General features: G+C 35.3%; 1 protein-coding gene across 1 annotated transcript; it reads left to right on the forward strand.

The window, feature by feature from the left end:
- Nucleotides 1-699: 699 nt before the first annotated feature.
- On the forward strand, nt 700-24,325 carry bet1 (Bet1 golgi vesicular membrane trafficking protein). Its single transcript, XM_028817084.2, has 4 exons — nt 700-866; nt 1,330-1,439; nt 7,265-7,321; nt 15,511-24,325. The coding sequence occupies exons 1-4, from the start codon at nt 848-850 to the stop codon at nt 15,658-15,660; spliced, it is 336 nt and encodes a 111-aa protein (XP_028672917.1). The 5' UTR covers nt 700-847; the 3' UTR covers nt 15,661-24,325.
- The last annotated feature ends 49 nt before the right edge of the window (nt 24,326-24,374 follow it).

Here is a 24,374-nt window from a genome sequence, read left to right on the forward strand (position 1 = left end):
GTTCACTAAAATAGCAATTAAAACAAAAATTCCAGAAAAGATAAGGATACACCATATTTTGATAAATTTGCAGTAATCTAAAGTACTGCCATCAGTGTCAGTGTCAAAATAAAAATAACTTATTAACCCAAGCGTCTAAAAATGCGTATTTTTATACTGAATGTAACTGTTATGCTAAATGGTCAATTTATTCAGTGAAAAATTATAGAAATAACACAGTTTTGCAGCCCGTAGTACTTCAGCATAAAATCTGATTTAGGGACCTGGGAGTTTCTTACATTCAAAATAACACTGAAGAAGAAAAGTACGTCCACTTTATCTCTTAAAGGTTATTATCGGAATATAGGTCCAAATTGACTCAATATGAAACAAAGTCTTATTGATCTACATAATTTGAACGGCACTCATTAAACGACTTTAATGTATATGCGGTAATAACAAGAAGTGACAAGTGTACTAGCAGCACAAGTTTCGAGGCGCAGACGTTTGACGTTTACTACAATTTGCGTTCATAATACATCATAAATTCATGCGTTTTACCTAAACAAGAAACTCTTCATATGCAACTAAAACATGACTTGAATTAGTGACCCCGTGCACCGCCATCCTCTGTGCTGCGCTAACCAAAGTGCAACACTGTTAAATCGTGAACCAGTCGGTGGCTCTCAGCCTAGAGTTCAAAGTTCGACTCAGCCGTTTACGTCATGCCGTATTCCGTGTTTGCGATGTCGTGGCGCTAGTTGATGCTGGAGATCACGCAGAGCGACTTTGTGGAAATTTCATTTTATATTGAACAGAAGGGAAGTAATCATTCGTAAACGCTTGAACAAGTCCTTGACGAGCAAGCATGAGGCGTGCTGGTTTAGGTAAGAAGGGCTATTTTTAAACCTGATACTTATGATTATGAATGGCTTAAAATGAAAACACTGGAAAAAGTGAAACTAACGTTGGTATTGTCAATTTTAACTTTGACATATTAAAATCGTTATAAGAACTTGAAGGATTATTACAATAGTTAATCAGAGAGTCATGCAGGTATTAAAGGGAACTGAAGAGTTAACTGAATGATACTAAACATTGGTATATCTGGATTTGACAGTAAATATAAATGGTCACAGGAGAGAAATCACCAACGATCATCGGATGACATTTGTAGTAAAGCTGAGCTAGCTTTTTGATGGTTATTACTTTGCTATGACTAGGCTATCTCTGGATTTTAAAACTAGTGCTAATAGAACGTCGACGATTTAATATAAAACAATGAGTTGGGGTCAAAATAAAATTTAACTTACAAACTTTCTAAAGGAATTGCTTTTTTTTATTATTTAGGAGATGGGGCGCCCACGGGGAACTATGTTCCAAGTGGATACAGTGTCTATGAGGAGGAAAATGACAAGTTAACCGATAGCCTGAAAGCAAAGGTCAACGCTTTAAGAACCGTAAGTACGGAGTAATTGTTGTTCCTTACAGGTGTAAAATTCCATTGGAAATGTTTTTGGACTGCACAGTCGCATGATCACAAATAGCAGTGTACTGTACTTATTTGTACACTTCGTTGTGTATGAAGCACCTGTTGGATACTTCAGTGAGGTAACAAAAATGTAAGCATATAAACCACAAAAGTACAACCCCCTTTCCAGAGAAGCTGGGATGCTTGTAAAATGTAAATAAAAACAGAATGCAATGATTTACAAATCGTTTAAACCCATATGTAATTGAAAAATAGAACAAAGACAACATATCAAATGTTGAAACAGAGAAATTTTATTGTTTTAGATTTGATGCCATTAACATGTTTCAAAAAAGTTGGATTGGAAATGTTGTGTAATGTATTAAAAAAAACAAAAAAAAAAAACCTGGTGGTTTGGGGAGGTTTCTGGAGGTTTCTCCACTTTGTGGAAGACTGCAAAGGTAAAACTGCCAACTCTTTGTCTGGAAATGAGGACATTTGGGTCGAAAAATGAGGACTTTTGAGGACGCTTTTCCTTTTGATGTCTTAATACACCTTTTATACTGTCTTATGGTTTTTTTAAATGATATAAAGCTTTAGTAGCAGTTTATCACTATAATTATGATATGATGGCCACAGTCACTAACAAACTGTGGTATAGCGGGTCCACAGCTCCCGTTAAAAAGGCCAGTTTTAATTAATAATCCCCATACTTGTGGCTTAGCAAGGGGGCGTGGTGGTCTGTGGCCGAAGCAGTTCCTGAGGAGTTCGTGCTGTGGGCGTTTCTCACCTAAGTGCACAGGTGAGAGGCAGTCCACATCTGTAATTGTTCCCAGGAGCTGCTGATTGCCACGACTACCACGTTCCCTTCATAAATAGAAGCGCAAGTCGGCTAAAGGGAGGGAGGGAGGAAGGAGAACAAACGGAGGTTGACGGAAGCAGTGGAGGGAGAGAGAGAGAGAGAGCCGGTGCGAGAGAGCGTGTGAGTGCAGGCTCGCGTGCAGCTGAACAGGGAGCTTGAGTGTTGGGCCAACACCCGGGGAGCAGTCGTAGTGGTCACTCCCGCTGAGTTTATTTTGAAGAGCGTGAGTGACTGGAAGGTGGATGACTCTCCGTGTAAAGCCGCAGCAGGAGTCGGGACTTGGGTGTGTATTCCACAGCGTGGGTGCCCTGGTCGCTGTGGAACCCAAGTCGCTGTCTGGAGGAACCTACCGGAGCCAGGGGTCAGTGAGGCGATCCGATCAGCTGAAGCAGGTAGAGAGAAGGCCAGCTGCAGGTAGGGCGTTTCCACTATTGAGAAGCCCAAACAGGAGAAGCAGGGGAGTTGCCAGAGGAAAGAAGACACCGGGCCTGTTTTGGTTTTAAAAGATTGCATCCTGCGTTATTTTAACCTCGTTGTTTTAAAGATTTTTTCTAATGGATTTTAACCTCCACTTTTCATCTCTGTTTTTATGGATTTAATGACTTTTGAATCACTGCACTATTTATTTGGACATTTGTTTCTTTTTGATTGTTTTAAATAAAAGCATTTTGCACTTTTTATTCCATCCCCTTGCTCCATTGTTGTGCCTCACTGCGAGCTCATCGGTGACATTACCGACGGTGTTGGGTTCATGGGCTCCCAGACAGAAGATGGGAGCATGGAGTCCAACCCGCATCGTCACACAAACTAATAACCCATTAAATATTTTGAATGTGTCAAGCCTCTTAAATTAACAGACTTCATTACTTAGATAGCTTAACTGTTGTAAACCTGTAAAAAAGATACACATGGTAAATTCACTTCTAGTAAAATAAAAATAATTTTACTCTTTTTAAATTGTTTATTTGCCACTGAATTTTTCTCAGTAAAAATGCATTCTTGGAAAAATATGAATACAAATCTTTACAAATCTTGCTACTGAAATTGAATCTTTCTGCATAATGGGTATTCCTGAATTTACATAAATGAAAGAATTATTAAAATATTATGAAATTAATTGTAGAACTGGCTTATTACTTGATCAATTGATAATTAAAAAGGTAATGCATTTATATGACAGAATAAATGTGTTTTTTTTTAAATAACTGAAACTTTAATAGTTGACTCATTCATTTATAATTATGACTTCATTTTGGAACAATAGGTGGTAATAACAATATTTTCCATTAAAATGTTACAAAGCAGTACTTACTTGCACTTAAATATGACAAACTGTACCTGGATGTATGAAGTATCTTGTTTAACCAACCTACTAAAAGAAGAATCGGAAATAAGATCTCACATAGAAAACGTGAAATTGTAATTTTGATTTTGAATAAATTCATTTAGTTATGGCGAATTAGGATTACAAATAAGGAGAGGAACAACATTTAAAATGAACTGTCTGCTATCTAAGAAGATAAATCTGAATTCTAAAGATGAAGTAAAAAAAGCCAAGTTGGACAGACGTTGAGTTTTCTCATCAATATCTGCGTTGCTTACTATCGGAATGAAAGTGAAGTTTCTGGGGAAAAAATGTGCGCGCACGGCTTCTGCAAATGCTGATTGGTGTATGGCTTTCAATTTTTACCAATGCTAAGGATGTGGAGATTTAAAAATTTTCTTCAAAATAACAAATACTAGAGTTATTTCATATTTTAATTGTGATATCACATTTTCAGTGGGCCAAAAATTTACATACACCAAGCTAGTATTTGGTGGTGTTGTCTTTAAATTGGCTAACCTGAAGCAAACATTTAAGAGAGCCTTCTGCAAGTTTCTCACAATATTTTGCCAGAATTTTGGTTTATTCCTCCTGCTAGAACTAATGTCACGTTTGTGGACCTCCTTGCTCAGACATGCTTCTTTAGTTCTGTCCACAGGTTTTCCATGGAATTTAGGTAAGGGCTTTGTGATGGCCACTCTAGTACAGTCACATTGTTGTCTGCAAGCTGTTTCTTTACCAGTTTGGAAGTATGCTTCCCGAGGATTATTGCCGTATTTGAAGACCCATTTGCAACCAAGCTTTAGCTTTTTAGCTGATGTCTTGAGGTGTTGCTTCAGAATTTTCAGATAATGCCCGATCTTCGTGATGCCATCTGTTTTGTGAAGTTTTGTATTAACATTTTTTATGTTCAAGATATGTTCAGTTTATTTCATTTTTAAGATTATATATTAAGAATAGGGGTAGATAATGATTCAGTTTTAATGGGGTATTGTTTGTTTAAGGAGGGGTGCTGAGTTCAAGGGGTTATTGGGGACTTGGAAGTATTGTGTATTTGTGGATTGATAAAGCAGTGGAAACACTTTTTACCGTGTCAATTTTCATTTATAACTGTGGAAATATGTAACGTGGTAAATAATCATTGTTTAATTTACACAACAATGGAGTGGATAAAAGTGAAATGGCAAGGACTGGACAAGTGTAAGTTACTAACGTAGCCACACATTGTTTCACACCTACACTGTCCCCTCACTCTCCCGAGCAAATAAGCAAGAAAAATTGGATATCCACAAAAATAAGTGTTCAAAAGTATGAATAACTCATATGGAAGTGTTAGGGAATACCTTCAGAACCATCCTTTGTTGCTGGAGGAAACGCAGGGCTTTCTCTTTTGTGACTCAGAGTGTTGTCTCGTTTCTGTCACTGTTTTTGCGATTGTAACCATGTCCAAACTGTAACTTGCCGGCACACCAGGACCTCTCGCCGAAAACTCATAGCTGCTACACTACCAAGTATGATGCTAGTGGTCACACCCACCAGATACTTTTGTAGTTTATCATTAAATCTCTTCCTTTTGATGTTTTTGTGTTCTGTGTTGTTTTGTGTCTCTCTCTTTCTTGATTCCCTGGAGCTGGAGTTGGGTAACTCCCCTCTTTGTCTCCCGATCTTTTTCAAGTCCTCCCCATTTGCTCGTTTTGGCCAATCCCATTACATGAACAGAATACTGCCAAGTGGGTTGTGTTCAGCATGTTAACCAGGTACTTTTAAATAGTGATTCAATTTTTTTTTTTCCTTCTTATACAAATTTTTCTTACAACTACAGTCTCACACCTCTGAGAGACTAGGTTTTTACCTTGGGTACTCCAGTTTTACACCTGCAATAACAAATTTGGTTAAAAGGATTGGCCAGTGTTTGTGTGTCTTTGTACATAACTGTGCAATGTAATTAAATTGTGCCCTGTATAAGGTTAGTTCACACCACATGCTCATTGATTATGGATGTTTTATGAATACCCTGTCACCAAAGATTGGATTAACCGTTCAATAAATGGGCATATGGGTGCTGTCATTAATCATATATGTGTGTACAGTGTACCAGATAACTGCCTGACAGGGCATACAAAAAGGGAAACTTTAAGGGTAACTGCTAAATGTATTTTAAGCTTATGTTTGCACTTTCAAGAAAAAATATGACTTTGAGCATTACTTGTTGAAGTCTCACTCTGTTGAAGTATGTGTTATAAAGTCATTGTCCACATTTCACATACAGTGGAACCTCGGGTCACGACCGTAATTCATTCCAAAACTCTGGTCGCAACCCGATTTGGTCGTGACCCGAACTAATTTCCCCCATAGGATTGTATGTAAATACAATTAATCCATTCCAGACCGTTCAAACTGTATGTAAATATATTTTTTTTTAAAGATTTTTAAGCACAGAAATAATTATATCATAGAATGCACAGTGTAATAGTAAACTAAATGTAAAAACATTGAATAACACTGAGAAAACTAACATTGCAAGAGTTCACGCTACAGCCTTACAAACTGCTCGCTGTAAACACTTTTTTTTTTTAAATGAGTTTTAAGCACAAAAAAATCCTTAATTTATACAAAAACTAACTATAAACAACAAAGAAAACTAACCTTGCATGAGTTGAGTTCTGGCATGAAGGAAGTGAGGAGGAAGAACTAGCCACTCGTAGTAGGATAGTTTTGCAGCAAATCGCCATGAATCTTCCTGGCTTTCTCGCATATGATCGGCTCGCTTACGCTATTATCCCCTGCAAGTTGCTTCTCGTTTAACCACACTAGCAACAGTTTTTCCACCTCTTCCAGCACTTGAGGCCTCTGCTTGGTTAACACTGTAACTCCTTTTGCAACATCAGCTGCTTTAATGACCTCTTTCTGCTTTAGAATAGTCAAAATCTATGATTTTGACATCTTGTACTCTGTGGCAAGATCAGTAACACGAACGCCACGCTCATACTTTTCAATAATTTCTTTCTTTAATTCGATTTCAGTTTTCTTCTAACCTTTCTTCTCACCAACACTACCACTCTAGAGGCCATGGTTAATTGCAAAATTAATGCAAAAGCACATGAAATAGAGCACAAAGAGTTCACAGCGAATGCACGCACATCTGGTCGAGAACAATGTACAGGGAGAGACTCAACACGTGTGGAAATCATTGGCGCGTACAAACCGGAAGGGAAACTAGCTTGTTCGTCACCCGAGTGTGTGGTCGTGAACAGATGCAAAAGTTTGGCGAACTTTTTGGTCGTAACTCGATTTGTACATGTTCCGAGACGTTCATGACCCGAGGTTCCACTGTAGTCTATTTTCAGAAATAGTATTCTTGCTTTTTCTTTTGTATTTTAAAACTACCATGCTACATTATAGCTAAACACAAACACACTATTTTTTCACACGTTTAAAATTGTATTTGTAAACTTGCTAAAAACAATGAAGACAATGTAAATATATAATTTCCCAGAAATGGTAGATTAAAAATTAGAAGAAATTTCTAAAAGTCCCTTGGAAAAAATAACACATTTAAAAACCATTATGCTATTTTGTTTAATACTCTGAATTAATCTAACGTTGTTTTTAATTCTTTTTTATAAAGCTGTCTATTGACATTGGAACAGAAGTAAAATTTCAAAACACGATGTTGGGACAAATGGTATGTATTTTGCTTGTGCTTCTTTGTATAATTTAACGCGTACATGAACTTAGCACATTTTGCTCACACAGCTTCAGTAATTTTTAGAAATACGTGCAATTACTGTATTTATTAGTATTTGTTAAATGTGTAATTAAATACTTGCATTACCTTTTGTATAGGCACAAAATGTGTGTGTAAGTGTAATTAATAAAAGTTAAAGGTAATTTCCACACTGAAAAGAAAAAAAAAGGTAAGAGACAGTTTGGCTGTAAAGCCTTCATTAGGTGTGTGTGTTGAGTTTTCAGAAGATTTATACATTTTAGGCATTTCTGAACATATGAGCACTTTGAAGTGATTTCTGCTTGCAAGGCTATGGATACAGTAACTCAAAGACAAACTATGTAATACATTTGAAAGCTGGTACAGTGATTACCATTATAAAATCTTACAAACCTATTGATTTTGATCAAATCACTTTACTAGATTTTTACTTGACAGAGGTAGTGATTTTATGTTGTTGCTAAATGTGAGCCTTACACTTGGCACAGGTGGGTTGGTGAATCAAATTTTTGTCAACAGGATATGACCATTCTGTTTCATCCACATAATAAAATACTGGCCTGTAATACTTTCCCTGCATAAAGCTGTTTTAGCTGAAAAGTAATCTTCTAGACACATTGCATTTTTTATCTCTTATGGTATTGCTTAATTCTAACTTTTGTTATGTTATTTGAGAGTTTTAAGCAACTCTGTTTTAAATCCTTTATTTGCACTTATTATGAACTTGTTGTAAAACTGACACAGTTGATGTAGTGTGTTGTTATTATTTTATAAGTACTTTTGATATTAGCAGTTCCTTCTGTTTTTCTTTTTGTTATAATATTGGACTTTGTTTTTATTAAGTTCCTTTATTCACTGTGGACAAGAGAGGTGACTTTTAAATCACCACCTGACCCACAAGTAATGCCATTTAGTTGTAGATATAAAAAATAAGGGTTTAATGTAACAAAAGAAAAGGAGTAGAGAAAGAAACTATACCTTGCCACTCTAGGCCTTTCTAAACTGGTCCTGCCATCTGTTTAATAGTTGGGGTAAATTGAGCACTATGCAGAACAGTAGTTCCTTACCTTAAAGCTCAATTTACCTTCTGTTCCTCTTTCTAACAACTGATATTTCTCTTCCACATGCAAATTTTGTACTTAAATGTACTTTAATCGTGATTCTGTAACACTCTGGAGATCTGCCTATAGGTGACTCTTAAGATCAAAGCAGAAACCATTTCCAGAGTTAAGATTACCATCTAAAATCCCTATGAAGTCCTCCACCTATAACCCAACCTATTCGATCAAAAAGGTTAGTGCTGGGCGGTATGACCAAAATTCTATATCACGGTATTTTTCAAAATTATACCGGTTTCATGGTATTCGACGGTATTTTTTCCCATGCATGAGTGGATGTTAACCACATTTTCCACTGCAATTACTGCAGTAGACTGGCTAAGAATAACCTTTTCCACTGTCATAAGAATTGTACATTGTACAAAAAAAACATTTTAATGTGCACACAAGTATTAATACAGGTTTGCAAGACCCCATAAAGTGATGGTTTTCAATGTGTGCACTAATGAAGAGAAGGAATCACATTGCATGACAGTTGCAGTCAAAATATAGAACCTGCTTATTGAAGAAATTTTGCAAACTACTTAAACTCAAATTTTGATAACATATTTTCAACCATCCAAAGAGGCATTTAGACTTAGTAAAATATCCAGAGGTGCTTTTCAAAAGTTGTATTGCACTGAACATGTCTTAGAAAAGGAATAAATAGTAAATATTTTTTGTAAACCAACTACATTTTCTGTTAATGTTAACAAAATGTCCACTGACATGTTAAAGTAACTTTTTAAACAACTTTACCATCATTAAACTGCATAATATTTTAACTAATAAATAATAACAATAAAATAAATAGTGCAACTTCCAGTAATACTATTACTTCAATCCCAGGTGCATTACACAGTATTCACCAAATAAAAATAAAATAAAATAAAACAAGTGCAACTTGGTGATGATATCTTTACTAACTGAACCATCATTAAGGCAAATTGCATTAATATGGACCTTCCTTCAAGCTAAGCTATAGGCCTGTACATAAATAATAAAACTTCAATTTGCATTTATAATGCTATTTGTGGTATATAGCACTACGGAAGCGTATTAGGGCCACTGTGAAGAAAAAAAAATATGGACACTGAAGAAAAAAACAGCTATATGTTGAGAATAAAGTCGACATGTTGACTTTATTCTCGACATTTCCACTTTATTCTCATAGTTTATTTTGTCATTAAAGTAGAACGTCGTAAACTAAACGTCATCTTAAAATGAATGTTTAATTTACTAGATTTTCTCAAACCCTGTTATAAGTTAATATAGCACATTAAATACTTTGTGTTAAGTGTTCCCCAACCCAGTTGTTAATCGCTACGTGCTTCTTAAACTGACTTCCTCTGCACTGAGGAGGCGCAGACGGAGATCGTCGCATAGAATATTCACTTCATGATATTCCTGCTCACTGAAAATTTAGAATGCTAAGATAAATACTTGATATCATTTTCATGATGAAATGCATTAAAGCAGGTATTAAACATGCACGGTAGTGTGGCGGTATTGCTGCTTCCTCACAGTAAGGTGTCCTCAGGTCTACGTTCAGTGTAGAGAACTTTATGGCAGGTGTGACGAAACTCCAAAAAACGATGTATGAATGGGTATCACACAGGTTTAACTTTATTATTGTGTAAATGTTGGGTTTGTGATCTGGTGGTCGGAGACACGAACACAGAATTCAATGGATTGTCTTCTGAGCAGGCTTTCTTTATTGTAGCCGTGCTGTCTCTGTCTGACATACCAAACCCCCAGTTCCTATCCTTCCTTTTTCTTTCTCCACATAACCAATCGCCACACAATAAACGTCTTAGTGAAATTAAAACTAGTTATAAACTTAGACCACAGAGTGTTCAGAACTTTAAAAAAATCTTTGTTATACATGTTTAATTATGCGATCCATTTAGGGTTGCGCCCATCCCAGTATGCATTGTGTGCGAGGCAGCAGCAAATCCTGAACAGGGCGCCAGCACATCGCAGGGTGAATAAGAGCAACACATACACTAGCAGGGTCAATATAGCATAACAAAACCCCACATCCTAAATGACTTTGAAAGGAAACTGAAGCATGCCGATTAAACCCACCAGAAAAACATGCAAATTCAAGGCAGGGAAACACCCGGGACCCCCTTGCTGTGAGGCAGCAGTGCAACCTCCATGCCACTGTGCCCCCACATGATTAATACATGCATTAATGCATTTCATCATGAAAATTATATCAAGTATTTATCTTAGCATTCTAAATGCTCAGGGAGCAGGAATATCATGAAATTAATGTATTCTGTGTGGTAATCGCTGCCTGCACCTTAGTGCAAGAGGAAATCCATTTAAGAAGCACGTAGTGATTAACATGGTTTGGGGAACACTTTACACAAAGCATTTAATGTGCTACATAACTTATGACGGGGTTTGAGAAAATCTAGTAAATTAAATATTCATTTTAAGATGAACTGTAGTTTACAATGTTCTACTTTAATGACAAATTACAAGAATAAAGTCGACATGTTGACTTTAATCTTGACATAAACTGCGAGAATAAAGTAGAAATGTCGAGAATAAAGTCAACATGTCGACTTTATTCTCATCAAAAGCATCAAGATTAAAGTAGAAATGTCAAGAATAAATTCAACATGTCGTCACGCTATTACACAGTACCCAGGTACATTACACAGTATTGATAAAAAATTAAAACAAGTACAACTTGGCTTGCAGTATTATCTATTAGTATAGAAACAGTTTTCACAAATTTGAACATACTTTGGTTTTAAAAGGTCGAATGTGGACAATTATCTCCAGACAACAGACATGGCTCCTTTTTTCAGCAAAAGTTCTTCTGTGTCATCATGTTCAACTTTATCGTCTGCTACAGCTTCAGTTTCGGAATGTTCTCTGTCCATTTTCACCGATCAATACCTCCACTAACGCATGTACTGCATTGCATGTGTGCTTAGTGGTGCAGCAGTGAAAAAGGTCCCCACTTAAGCAGTTTCCCACTGCGCCACGTTCTAAATGTTGTTTAGGCTATTTAAACCGGTGTTGCAGTATAAGAAAAATCCATATCATAAAAATAAAAACGGTTTTTGGTACGAACCGGTATACCGCCCAGCACTACTCGAGGAAGTCCTTTTTATATTTTAAATACATCCAGCAGGACCCAATGTATATGCATAAAATTGTTTCTGCCAATCTTGGTCCCAGCCTAGCTCCTCTCTCTCCGTCTGCACAATGCATTCACTTTCTGAATCTGCTTAAGTAGAGCAGGGTCATGGGGACACAAAACCTATCCCAAAATCACACTGCACGTAACAGAAACTAGATCAGCAAGAAACAGCAGGCAATTGCAGGGTACAATCACATCCACACCCGCTGACACTTGGACATGGTCAGTTTATAATTGGCAGTCACTGTGTTATGGAACTGTTCTGGGAATGAAACCCACACAAATATATGGAGAATATCCAATATTCACACAGGAAGACCTGAGACAAAATCTCGGCTCATCCACTCAAAGTAGAAATAATTTTACCTTTAATATCCCTTATTCAATTTTTGAAATTTGCATCTGTTTTTTAGGAAAGTTTGTGTTCATAATTTTTAGTGAGAAAATGTTGTGCTGTGATTTAAACATATATGTGACAGCATTCATGAATGGCGAATTTATGGGTTGTTCTCTAATTAGATGTTTGAATGCAATAACCATGTAAATCACTTTCTGTCACATGTTGCTGGAGTTTAAAATCTTACGTGGGCTATGTGAGGACCATAAATGGGAACTGGTATAACACAAAATATATCTGAAACGTTTTGCACCTTTTTAAGTTTTGAAAAAAGTAATTTAAAATTAACATTGATTATTCCAACAGGGAAAAAAACTTACTGCTTTTGTTAAAATTAAATCTTTTGACTTTTTTCACATAAAATAGTAGAGAAATATACTTCAAAATAATATGGTAGTTAAACAAAAAAAATGCTGTTCATGTCTTTTATTTTTCCTCAATACGTATTGTTACCTGCGAAGAACCAGGGTGTATTTTGCAGGGTTGGCTTCTGCCTTGTGCTTGTTGCTGCCAAACTAGACTATGGCTCTATGCAACTCTGCACTGGACAAAACAGGTTCAGAAAGTGGTTGGTTGGACATGGAGCTTTCTTGAAGATGGCTGTAGATATGAACTTCTTTTGGAATTAAAGTTAGCAAAGGCTTTTCATGGAAAATTTATACAAATTATAAAGAAACTAATCAGTTTTATTTGACAGCAGTGGTTATACTCTCAAATCCTCAAACTTGAATGGCAGTAAATAAGAACTCGGTATATGATTTATTGCCATGCACAAAGTAGAAAACCACATTGGATGAAGGATAAACAAAGAATGGACTGCATCTCAATAAATAGGAATTTGAATTTGTTTTATCCTGGCATTCTTGCCCAAGTTACCACAACAGAATGCATCATAGTTAAGGGACTGCCCCAGAACTTGATGCTTACATAATCTGTGTTTTATTGAATCTATAACGGTAGCATATAATCTCCAGAACAAGTTAATTTTGGATGTCTTACTCAACACTTTTTAGAGCAATAGCTTATGCTTCATATATACTTGACAAAGGCTTTACCCACCTCATCTGCACTTCCTCCCTTTTTTTTCCCCTAAACTAATCCTTGGATTTTGTGCTTTGACCTTTCAGGCCTTGTACTTGCACTCTTTCTTTACACGTCAGCATTAGCAGTTTTGCCTGAAGGTCTCTGTGTACAAGAACTTCAGTTAGTCACGGCACTTGGCCAGAAGCTTTTTCCAGTTTTACATATGTATTATGCAGCTTTTTTTGCATTTCCCTGAAGCATTTTGTGCATTTTCATCATGAATGATCACCTGTGCTGATTGTAATTGCTGTTCTGTCCTTTGCATAAAACCAAGCCTCATTTCACAAAATTTACTCTGATCATCCATTCACATCTTTAACATTCATTTCAGTGTATTATACTTAAGTTTTATTTATCCTGTAAAATACTTAGAATTCTGATAAATTATGGAGTTTCATAGTTTGTATATTAACATTGAGAAGAACATAAAAACATCATAGAGTACCAATACCAATGACCTAGTCATGTTTTAATATTGATACTTTTTTGTGTAAAATATTTGTTTCTAAACTGGCAGTTTTAACAACCTATGTATATTGTGCCAATTGGTTGCATCAGGAAACAAAAATTAATCCAAAACCAGAATACTTCATTGTAATAGTTTTTTTGGTTTGTTTGTATTTTAACCACAAATTATAAATAGCGTCTGGCCGTGGCGTGACCATAATGGATCAAGTTGGTTTGAGAATGTTACGTTAATAAATTATATTTACTAAATGCAAAGTTTTACAGTGCACAAAAATAACCTGGCACAATTCCAGTAAGTGTCTTGTAATATAATGAGGATCAGTTAACCAAATTACATAGTTCATAATAATGTGCCTTTAAAGGGGCCCCCATTACAATATGAATTGCTTAGTGATTTAAAATATTTAACTTACCAGTGGATGCATTTAGAGACCATCTTGCAAATTAAACTAATCAAAAAGAGGAGGAAGCTTCAATCATAACCATTCTGCATTTATTAGAGCAAGACCTTGCATCAATAGAAAACAAATATTGATTAAGATTTATTTGGCACAGGATTGAAATAGGTAAATTTTAATCTTCCCATAGGCCAGGATGTTTTAGAATATAACAACTTTTATTTCTGCATACAAGCTATTACAATAGAAAGTCAGTAAATCTTGGGGAGATGGGACAAAGGGTGGTTCAATAGACATAAAATGTGTCTGCTAAATTTGCAATGCTTCAATAAGAGAGACTACAAAATACAATAAGGCATCTTCTCCGTATGCTGTAAATGCACATTGTAGTCGAGCACAGTGTGGTATCATTCATATAACCAAGAAATCTAGATCTAATAATGTTGGGAGCACTGGAACAGTGTGAGTGTTTTTTTTTTTTTATTATGGTGACTGGAGTGCTAATCCTGCTACCAACCCCGAAGTCTTCCCTGCAAGTTGGAGGACCTGCTTGCAGGTCTGGATGCAGATTAACGTAATACCCAGGACGAAGCAACTGTAGGTTAAGGGCCCAATGGAATAGTCACTTCTGGCATTTACGGGATTCGAACCGGCAACCTTCCGATTGCTGGTGCAGATCCCAGGTCTCAGATCTAAACTCTGTGACATACTACTGTGCATCAGTCAAAGTTCTGAAAGAATATAATTATTCCTAACCTGATGTTGGCAGTTAATCTGAAAACCTAGAAAACAGCAAATGGAATATTTGTTGAGGATAGTCATAAAGACATTTTAAAACTCTTTGTCGGTATAACAATACACTTTTGTCTGGGACAGCGACCAGTACATTAAAACATAACTGATGTATGTAGTTTTATAACAGTTATTTTTAAAACAGATAATTTTACCTTTCTAAAAGTAACCACCTTGGCTACTCATTTTTCAGTCTGACACATACCAAATCTCACGATACTCAGAGCAACAAATCTAGCCATATGTGGAGTATAACAGTAACATTAGAAAATGAATGATACTAAATAAATAAGGATATAAAGAAAAAAAAATAATGTCCAAGAAAATTTTTACTGATGAAGCATTTCAAAAATGGGAGGCAGTATACTCTTAACTCCAAAATAAATGAGAATATCTGTTTAGCCTGTAAAAGTTTACAAACATTATAAAACAAACAAGATTTTATTTTTTTTTGTGATTCATAGTTAGAAATACGCAAGAGACCTGTTCATTATTTGAAATTGGTCTGTTTTGGTATTTCTAAATTTCACTAAAAAAAAAAAAAACTTCACTTTCTTCAAAGTAGTGTTTGAATTATTACAGATGGACATAATAGTTGACCATTTTTACAGAAACTATTAGTTTTGATAATGTACATTGCGTAAGTTGTGAGTATTCTTTCTAGGTAGCTTGTAGTACTGAAGAATTTTAATATCTCAAATTGCATCTTTTTTTACTCTTTTAAACTTTTTTTTTATTGTCTTTTCTAGGACACAGATTTTGACTCGACAGGTGGTCTGTTAGGTGCCACTATGGGCAGACTGAAACGACTATCTAGAGGAAGTCAAACAAAGCTTTTTTGCTACTTGATGTTATTTGTACTGTTTGTTGTGTTTGTATTATATTGGATTATAAGGTGACAGTAAAAATGCTGAATAATTACTTGTCAATGTGTACAGATTTAATTTACATTTAGAAATATTATTTTCTTTATTGCAGCTGTCTTCTGTGCTATACAGAAACTATATGAAAGTGAAAAAGTACATAGCCTTCACAACCCTGAACTTGAGTGAAAGAAGGTTTGGTAATGGAGAAATTTGCGTATAGTTCCATGCAAAAGCCAAATTGCACATTTTGTTGACAATTGAAGTAAAAACAGAAAACAAACAAAGTTATATTTTTATCAGTATTAAAGTACATTTACAATTTATTTGACTATGTGAAAAATAAAAGAAATAAGAGTACTGTATATGTGGCATTTCCAAAGGTTTGGACACTTCACTAAGTCAGTACTAGGTAACACCCCCTTTGGCAAAAGTCACCTCTTGCAAACTCTTTTGTAGCCAGTTAGGAGTCTTTGAATTCTAGTTTTAGAAATTTTTCCCCAGTCTCCCTTGTAGATCATTTCAGCTCTGAGATATTCTTGGGCTTTCTTGCATGCACAGCATGTTTAAGATTAACCCACTGATTTTCAATAATGTTCAAGTCTGTGAACTGCAAGGGTCATTCTAAAACATTCTCGAATTTCTTGAGGTACTTAATGGTATGTTTAGAAGTGTTTCTGGGTTGTGGGTCTTGTTGTTCAAGCTATCTTCTGACATTCTCCTCACAGATTTGCTGATTTTGAGTGGAATCCATTCTTCCCAGTACTCACAGTATTTTCTGTGTCGCTGGTTGCCGCACAAACCCAAATAGATCCAGCCCCATACTTGACAGTTGGCAAGGTGCTGTTTTCTTCAAATGCTGCCCTGTGGCCAAAACGTTTGATTTATAACTTCATTTCTACACAACACTCGCATCTTATGTACTGTATATATTGTTTTGCACACTTAAGGCATTGTTTATTTTTACATCACAGATAAGGTTTGCTTCTAATACATCTTGCATGAAGGCAGTGTCTGTATAAGTGACGCTACACATGGAGCAGTACACCACCACTCCTTCCTTGCTTTGACTTCCCTTCCTGCACAATATGCAAACTGCTCTATCTGTCAGTTTTCATCCCCATTCACTGTTAATGTTTCAGATGGTGGAAGTTGCTAGCTGAAAGCAAATTGCCGTTTTTTATAGCTTTTATTTGCTTTGTATGCTTCAGTTAGTTTAATTTTCAGATCCTCAGTCAGTTGCTTAGAATAGCCCATGGTGGTTGACTATTACACATTGTGTTAGTCACCATAGTAACACCATAACTGAATGCGTGCCCAAACCTTTGCAAATTTCACATTTACTTTTTATTATATATATATTTTGCACTTCATCAAATAAATCATAACTGTGCTTTAACAGTTTTAATAAAAAAATTGTTTGTTATTGAAGTTGTATTTACTATATATATATATATATATATATATATATATTTTTTTTTTAATTCAAATATCAACAAGATATGCATTTTGCCCAAGGGTGTCCAAATTTGTGCATGCATTTGTATATTATATGCACAATTTGAATTTATTTTTTTCCATCATACTTTAATTGTCTGCACTCCCCTTAAAAGAATCATAATGTATTTTTTTCAAACAAAGATTTTATTGTTAATAGTATACTATAATATTTTTGCTGAATGGTAAGATGAAATTCAAAAGAAAAAACTTTCATTTCAATATTTAGTTTGTAGGAAGGGAGGCAAATTTTGAACTGTATCATCTATCCTTAAATAGAAAACAAAAGCATATAGAAATTGTAGTTTTAGATTTTTTTTTGAAGGGTTTAGTACTGCAGGACTTAAAGAAGTTTTAATATTAACACTTGTAACTAGTTTTGGTAATTTGATAAACAGACTGTATTCAAAAACTAAACCAGCAGCACAAATAAGCCTTATTAACAGTTAAACATTCATAAATGTGCTGATAAATAACTGTTGTAATATTTGATTTCAGAAGCTCCCAAATTGCTAAATGACTATTATGTACAATAGGTACACTCTGTTTAATATAATTAAAATGTATTTAATCTGATACAACTGTGATTTAATGATTTTTTGATTTAACATTAACTGCTTCTAAGGTGAAATATTCTGGTTGTATTAGTTTAGTTTCATATGCTTGTATATGAATTTTGGAACAAGATTTTAACGGGGCTCTAAAGCAGGACTGCCCAAGCAGTGGCCTGCATGGCAGAATTGGTCTGTTGATACCTTTCTTTTGGCTCACAAGACGTCTTCTGAAATTATACTTGTTGTATGCCACCAATATAAATATGCACAAAAAATGCATACAAATTTTGGATACCACTGGCCAAATTACATATTTTGTTCAGCAAACAAACTAAAACAATTGCATTACAGTATTACAATGTTAATATACAGTTTATTAACCTATAAAATGTAAAAATAAATGTGTTAGTAAATGTTTGCCCACCCTACTAAGTCAGTACCTATTAACACCCCTTCTACCTAAAATCACAGCTTGCAAACATTTTTTTAAATTTGTTTTCATTTCATCAAATAAGTTGTTAACCATACATTGATATTTTTATAAATATGTCATTGTTTTAGTTTACTGTACTTTTACTACTCTTGCTTCTGATTTCAACAAAATATGTAATTTGATTAGGGGTACCCAAATTTTTTCATTGAGGTCAGTATTCAGGATCTGCTTCTCTCAGTACAGACACATTTCGAGTTAAGTAATAGTTCTGTTCTAGAAACCCTAATGAAACTAGAGGTTTATGAAAGTTGAAATTGACTCCACTCAGCACCTATTAATAACACTGCCCAGGATATGCATATACTGTATGTGTATAGTACTGCAATAAGTCAATGAACATGTTATTTTTTTTTTAATTTTAAACTAGGGGGCTTTGCTCCCCCCCCCCAAACACACACACCAGCTTTACATGCGGTTGTGATGAGAGGGGCTGAATGCCCCCCAAGGAGACGTGGTCGCTCCTCTGAAATCCCTCTTAAATGGTGATGCAATGGGAAACAGTTTTTTTTTTTATTTATTTTTTTTTTTTTTCCTCCTCTTTTTACCTCTGGCTTGCTGCTGCTGCCGCCGTGCTGTGTCATCTGCATCTTGTGCAGTGCTTTGAACATTTAAAAGCCTGTACAGCAGCAGTCCTTTTGTCTCACTGCCTTGTCTCTCTTCTCCCCCAGACATCCTCAAATTCTATTTGATCTCTTTTCGCTGTTCCGTTGTTTCACCGAGTAATATTTTCCATTTGTTTGTGCTAATGCGATCTTTTTATTGTCATTTTTTTTGAGACTTCAAATTTTCTTACTTCCATTATCTCTAACCTGCTCTGCATGTGTATCACGCCAACGTTTTTGAATTCTTTACATCATTCTACTTTGTCTTTTTCCGGCCCCAGCCGTGGTTAAATCTCTTGTTACAAAGTCTAGTCTCGCAGGACGTGAAAGTGTCTTTCTGAGAAGATCACGTCTCGTCTCTCTGAACAGGTCTCGTCACATCCCAAGTTTTTTTTATATAATAGAAAGAAATGTTTAAATAACGTTTGCTTATTCCTTAGTTTTATTGTTTTGGCTTCTCCATAAGTATTATTGAAGCTCACTGTAGGCAGTCTTATTTGAATGACTGTGACTGAGAACGTAGATGTTAGATGAGAAGAATGAGGATATCTAGCAAGAGGCAATATACAGAGTAAAACTTTTTTAGCAACAGATTGCTAGCAAAAACAAAAGAAAACTGAAAGCTGAAGGTGAAAAAGTACACAGCATGAGAACTGCCCTGTGGTATTGTGAAATCTTCAGAGTTAATGCAGACTTTAACTTGGAAATTTTATTACTGGAGTTACAAATAATTTGTGTAAACCTGACATTATGTAAATTGCATATTTTTTAACCCAAGAAATGTCTATATCTGTGCAACATTACACTAAATGGCAGAAAATGTGCACTTTAAGAACATGTAGGAAGACATGTTACATGAATTTTTTTTTTTTTTTTTGACAAGCCAACCACAGCTTCCCCACAGCAACAACTTCCCACCCCTGTCCATCTGTATTTTCTTGTCACCTTAACTGTGAAAGGTAGATGAAGTACAAGGCTGTTGTTTACTTGACGTTTTAATTCTGTTCCTTAGAAGCCCAGTTCACTGCACAGAAGTTATTTCTTGAGCCACAAAATATTGAGTTAGGTTGGAAATATGTTTCTAGTTGTCTACCAAGTGCTGTGTAAATTCACAGACCCTAACAACAAAATCCACACATTTTTTGGCTGTATTTTGGTTGCCCCATTTGTGATTGTTGTGAATTTGAGCTTAGTTTATTAGCTGACAATGATACACAAGTTGCATCTTAGAATTGGGATGCCTGATTTATGGCTGTTTGTGCTAAAACTGTTAAACACTTATTGCCACAAGCAAAATTGAGTTGGCCTCCTTAATAATCAATGGCTATGAAAGTAAAGGACATATGTCTGATGTGTCAATTTAATAGGCTTAAAATGATCATTTTTAAGAGCCTCTTCAATGTTTGCATAGTTCTTGTTAGATGTCTCTGTAAATGTGTATTTTGACATGAATCAAGGTATACCTTCTGATATGGCAGGTATATGTCCTGCTTGTCAATGTTTTCATTGCCTACTGTATCTGCAGTGACACAATGCTTAAACTGGTTTGTTGTAGTGTAAATAATACTAATTTATTAAGCAACTGTAAAAATTCAAACTGTTTTAGTGTGCATTTTGTTCCTTGACTCCACACTGCCACTGTTATACTGCAGTGATGCTCGACCTAAACGTTCATGTATAGATAAGAGTGCTAAAACAGAAGTAATTAACACAATCTCGAGAAACTTTAGCTAGGAACAATTCATTAAAAAAATGTCTTTTAGTGGCCACTGAGTATATGTGTTTTGATAGAAAATCTAACATTTTGAAACAAATATGCCTATTTTGTAGTAACTGTAATTTGCCACAGTAAGTACATGTTATACGACTTAGAAAACTGCCATCAAAAGCATGGCTATGTAAGTTGGAGACTGAAAGTCTGAGCTGCCAGTGTTTTATTATACATTTCAGTTGAACTAATTGTTGGTTATTCAGTTTGAAAAATGTTTACTATTGCTGCTTTAGGTATTTGTTCCCATGCAGTTTTATAAAACTTGAACATTAATATATTTTAACATAATCTTTGACACATAATTTAACATACAGGTGGAACCATTGTAATGGGTAACATTAGTAACCCCACTTACTTTTGGCCCCCTTCTCCTATCCTGGTAATTTGTGTTTCTACTCACTAAGCCAGATATTTTGGGCACCCTTGCCTTAAACTATTTGTATTATTTATTTATTTATTTATTTTGGTAATATAGTTTGATACTTGAATTTCGGTGGTCATTGTTTTTGGCGAGAATAAAATAATTTGTGCCAAAATATAACCATAGAATAAATAACTGATGGTTTCATATAACATTTTAACAGAAATATAATAATGGAAAACGCTGGCTATAAAAACCTGTGTACCTAGTATTATTGTAAAATTTAGCTTTTAATTTTAACATAAATTTAAAGAGCACTGTCAATCTCTTTTACCGTGTTTTTATATAAAATATATATAATATAAAAAATATAATCTTTACATTGGTTACAGTAAATATTACAGAACAGATGGTAAATTTGAAACTTAAGGGTTGTGATCACCAATGCATTTGTTTTTTGATGACTTGCAAATTCTTCACTCTGTTTCCAAAAGAATCTGATCAAGTTTCCTCTCTTGATTTCATCCATGACCAAGTATTTGCTTTTTAGTTTAACTCGATTCTGACAGCCATAACTGGAATCAAATGATGCCACACAATAAATATAAGGATATACTGTAAAGTATTATACAAGGTAATAAAATACTCTCTAAAATCAGTAGATAGATGCACAGAAACCACATCAGCTGTAATTAAAGTGATCTAAGATTCAGAAAAATTAATTTATAATTGAAAAGTTCATGATGACTTTTTAATAGCCATTATCTCAATTTACCCAGAGTGAAAATTTGATAAAGTACACATATTCCATGCTTTCCATAATACTGTATAATGAGTGGTTATAATTTTGAGATAAGAAGCTGTGAATTATGAGTTAGAATTTGTTGGCTCATTTATAAATGTGGTAGGATTAAGTGTTATTTTAATGTGTCGACTGTGCTACAGCACCACTTGAGGTTTTAAAGTCAAGCCAAGCACACGTGTAGATTAGTGAGCAGCACATCCACTGTATACAGATGCTGGTCATAAAATTAGAATATCATGACAAAGTTGATTTATTTCAGTAATTCCATTCAAAAAGTGAAACTTGTATATTAGATTCATTCATTACACACAGACTGATGTATTTCAAATGTTTATTTCTTTTAATGTTGATGATTATAACTGACAACTAATGAAAGTCCCAAATTCAGTATCTCGGAAAATTAGAATATCAATTAAGACCAATGCATAAAAAGGATTTTTAGAAATGTTGGCCAACTGAAAGGTATGAACATGAAAAGTATGAGCATGTACAGCACTCAATATTTAGTTGGGGCTCCTTTGGCCTGGATTACTGCAGCAATGCGGCGTGGCATGGAGTCGATCAGTCTGTGGCACTGCTCAGGTGTTATGAGAGCCCATGTTGCTCTGATAGTGGCCTTCAGCTCTTCTGAATTGTTGGGTCTGGCGTATTGCATCTTCCTCTTCACAATACCCCATAGATTTTCTATGGGGTTAAGGTCAGGCGAGTTTGCTGGCCAATCAAGAACAGGGATACCATGGTCCTTAAACCAGGTACTGGTAGCTTTGGCACTGTGTGCAGGTACCAGGTCCTGTTGGAAAATGAAATCTGCATCTCCATAAAGTTAGTCAGCAGCAGGAAGCATGAAGTGCTCTAAAACTTCCTGGTAGACGGCTGCATTGACGTTGGACCTCAGAAAACACAATGGACCGACACCAGCAGATGACATGGCACCCCAAACCATCACTGACTGTGGAAACTTTACACTGGACCTCACGCAACGTGGATTCTGTGCCTCTCCTCTCTTCCTCCAGACTCTGGGACCTTGATTTCCAAAGGAAATGCAAAATTTACTTTCATCAGAGAACATAACTTTGGACCACTCAGCAGCAGTCCAGTCCTTTTTGTCTTTAGCCCAGGCGAGACGCTTCTGACGCTGTCTCTTGTTCAAGAGTGGCTTGACACAAGGAATGCGACAGCTGAAACCCATGTCTTGCATACGTCTGTGCGTGGTGGATCTTGAAGCACTGACTCCAGCTGCAGTCCACTCTTTGTGAATCTCCCCCACATTTTTGAATTGGTTTTGTTTCACAATCCTCTCCAGGGGGCGGTCATCCCTATTGCTTGTACACTTTTTTTCTACCACATCTTGTCCTTCCCTTCGCCTCTCTATTAATGTGCTTGAACACAGAGCTCTGTGAACAGCCAGCCTCTTTAGCAATGACCTTTTGTGTCTTGCCCTCCTTGTGCAAGGTGTCAATGGTTGTCTTTTGGACAACTGTCAAGTCAGCAGTCTTCCCCATGATTTTTGTAGCCTACAGAACTAGACTGAGAGACCATTTAAAGGCTTTTGCAGGTGTTTTGAGTTAATCAGCTGATTAGAGTGTGGCACCAGGTGTCTTCAATATTGAACCTTTTCACAATATTCTAATTTTCCGAGATACTGAATTTGGGACTTTCATTAGGTGTCAGTTATAATCATCAATATTAAAAGAAATAAACATTTGAAATACATCAGTCTGTGTGTAATGAATGAATCTAATATACAAGTTTCACTTTTTGAATGTAATTACTGAAATAAATCAACTTTGTCATGATATTCTAATTTTATGACCAGCACCTGTATATTAGAGAGAGTGCCAGTCTCGAGGAGGCTTGATCTCCTTGTAGAGAAAGTAATCAAACCTTGTTGAAATTCAAAATTGAAATAAAAATCTAAAAATGATCTCACAAAACTTTTCATTTATGGAAGCTGGTTTCTTTAGCATGTAAAAACCTTATATTAATAATTAATCATTTTTTTTATTTAAAATTGTTTGTTTAGAAATGTATTATGTTACCAGGATATTTTTTTAAATATTGTAAGACTTCTCAGTCATGGAGCAGTGAGTTGCCACTTTTCCATTCCATTGTTACTGTAGCTGTTATTAATTTATTTCTCAACATTTACTGTATATACTATTACTAGAGAGAACCTGTTATAGTTTGCTTTTTTTATTTCGTTAAACATAAGTAAAGCATTTTGCATGTCTTTATGAGTGTACACAGTCTTTTAGCTGCTATTGTACATTGCTGTTGACTGGTCCATCCTGCATGCTAAACTAAAGCCCTCCAGTATATTCTACTTATTAAGAAGCCTGTGTTGCACTATTCAAAGTGAGTACTTGTTGAAGCCTCCTTTCCAGAACTATATCTTGTAACATTCTGTACGGTTTTATCTTTCAGCAGTAACACTTGAGTTCTGACTTATTTTGTATTCTGTTGTATCTTTGTTGTTGATCTGTTGTATTATTACATGTGGTTTAATATCCGTTTCTATTCCTATATAAAGCACTTTATTCTTTTGCATTGTAGTATTAATCATTCTGTTTGAAATTAAAATAATATACAAGTAAAGATTGCTAGTATGTTTTTGCAAATATGAGCCAATGAGGTCCCTCTCCTGCTGTCTGGGGTTGTAGCTAATAC

The sequence above is a fragment of the Erpetoichthys calabaricus genome, chromosome 13 (genome assembly GCF_900747795.2).
Source record: "Erpetoichthys calabaricus chromosome 13, fErpCal1.3, whole genome shotgun sequence".
Taxonomy (NCBI): Eukaryota; Metazoa; Chordata; class Cladistia; order Polypteriformes; family Polypteridae; genus Erpetoichthys; species Erpetoichthys calabaricus.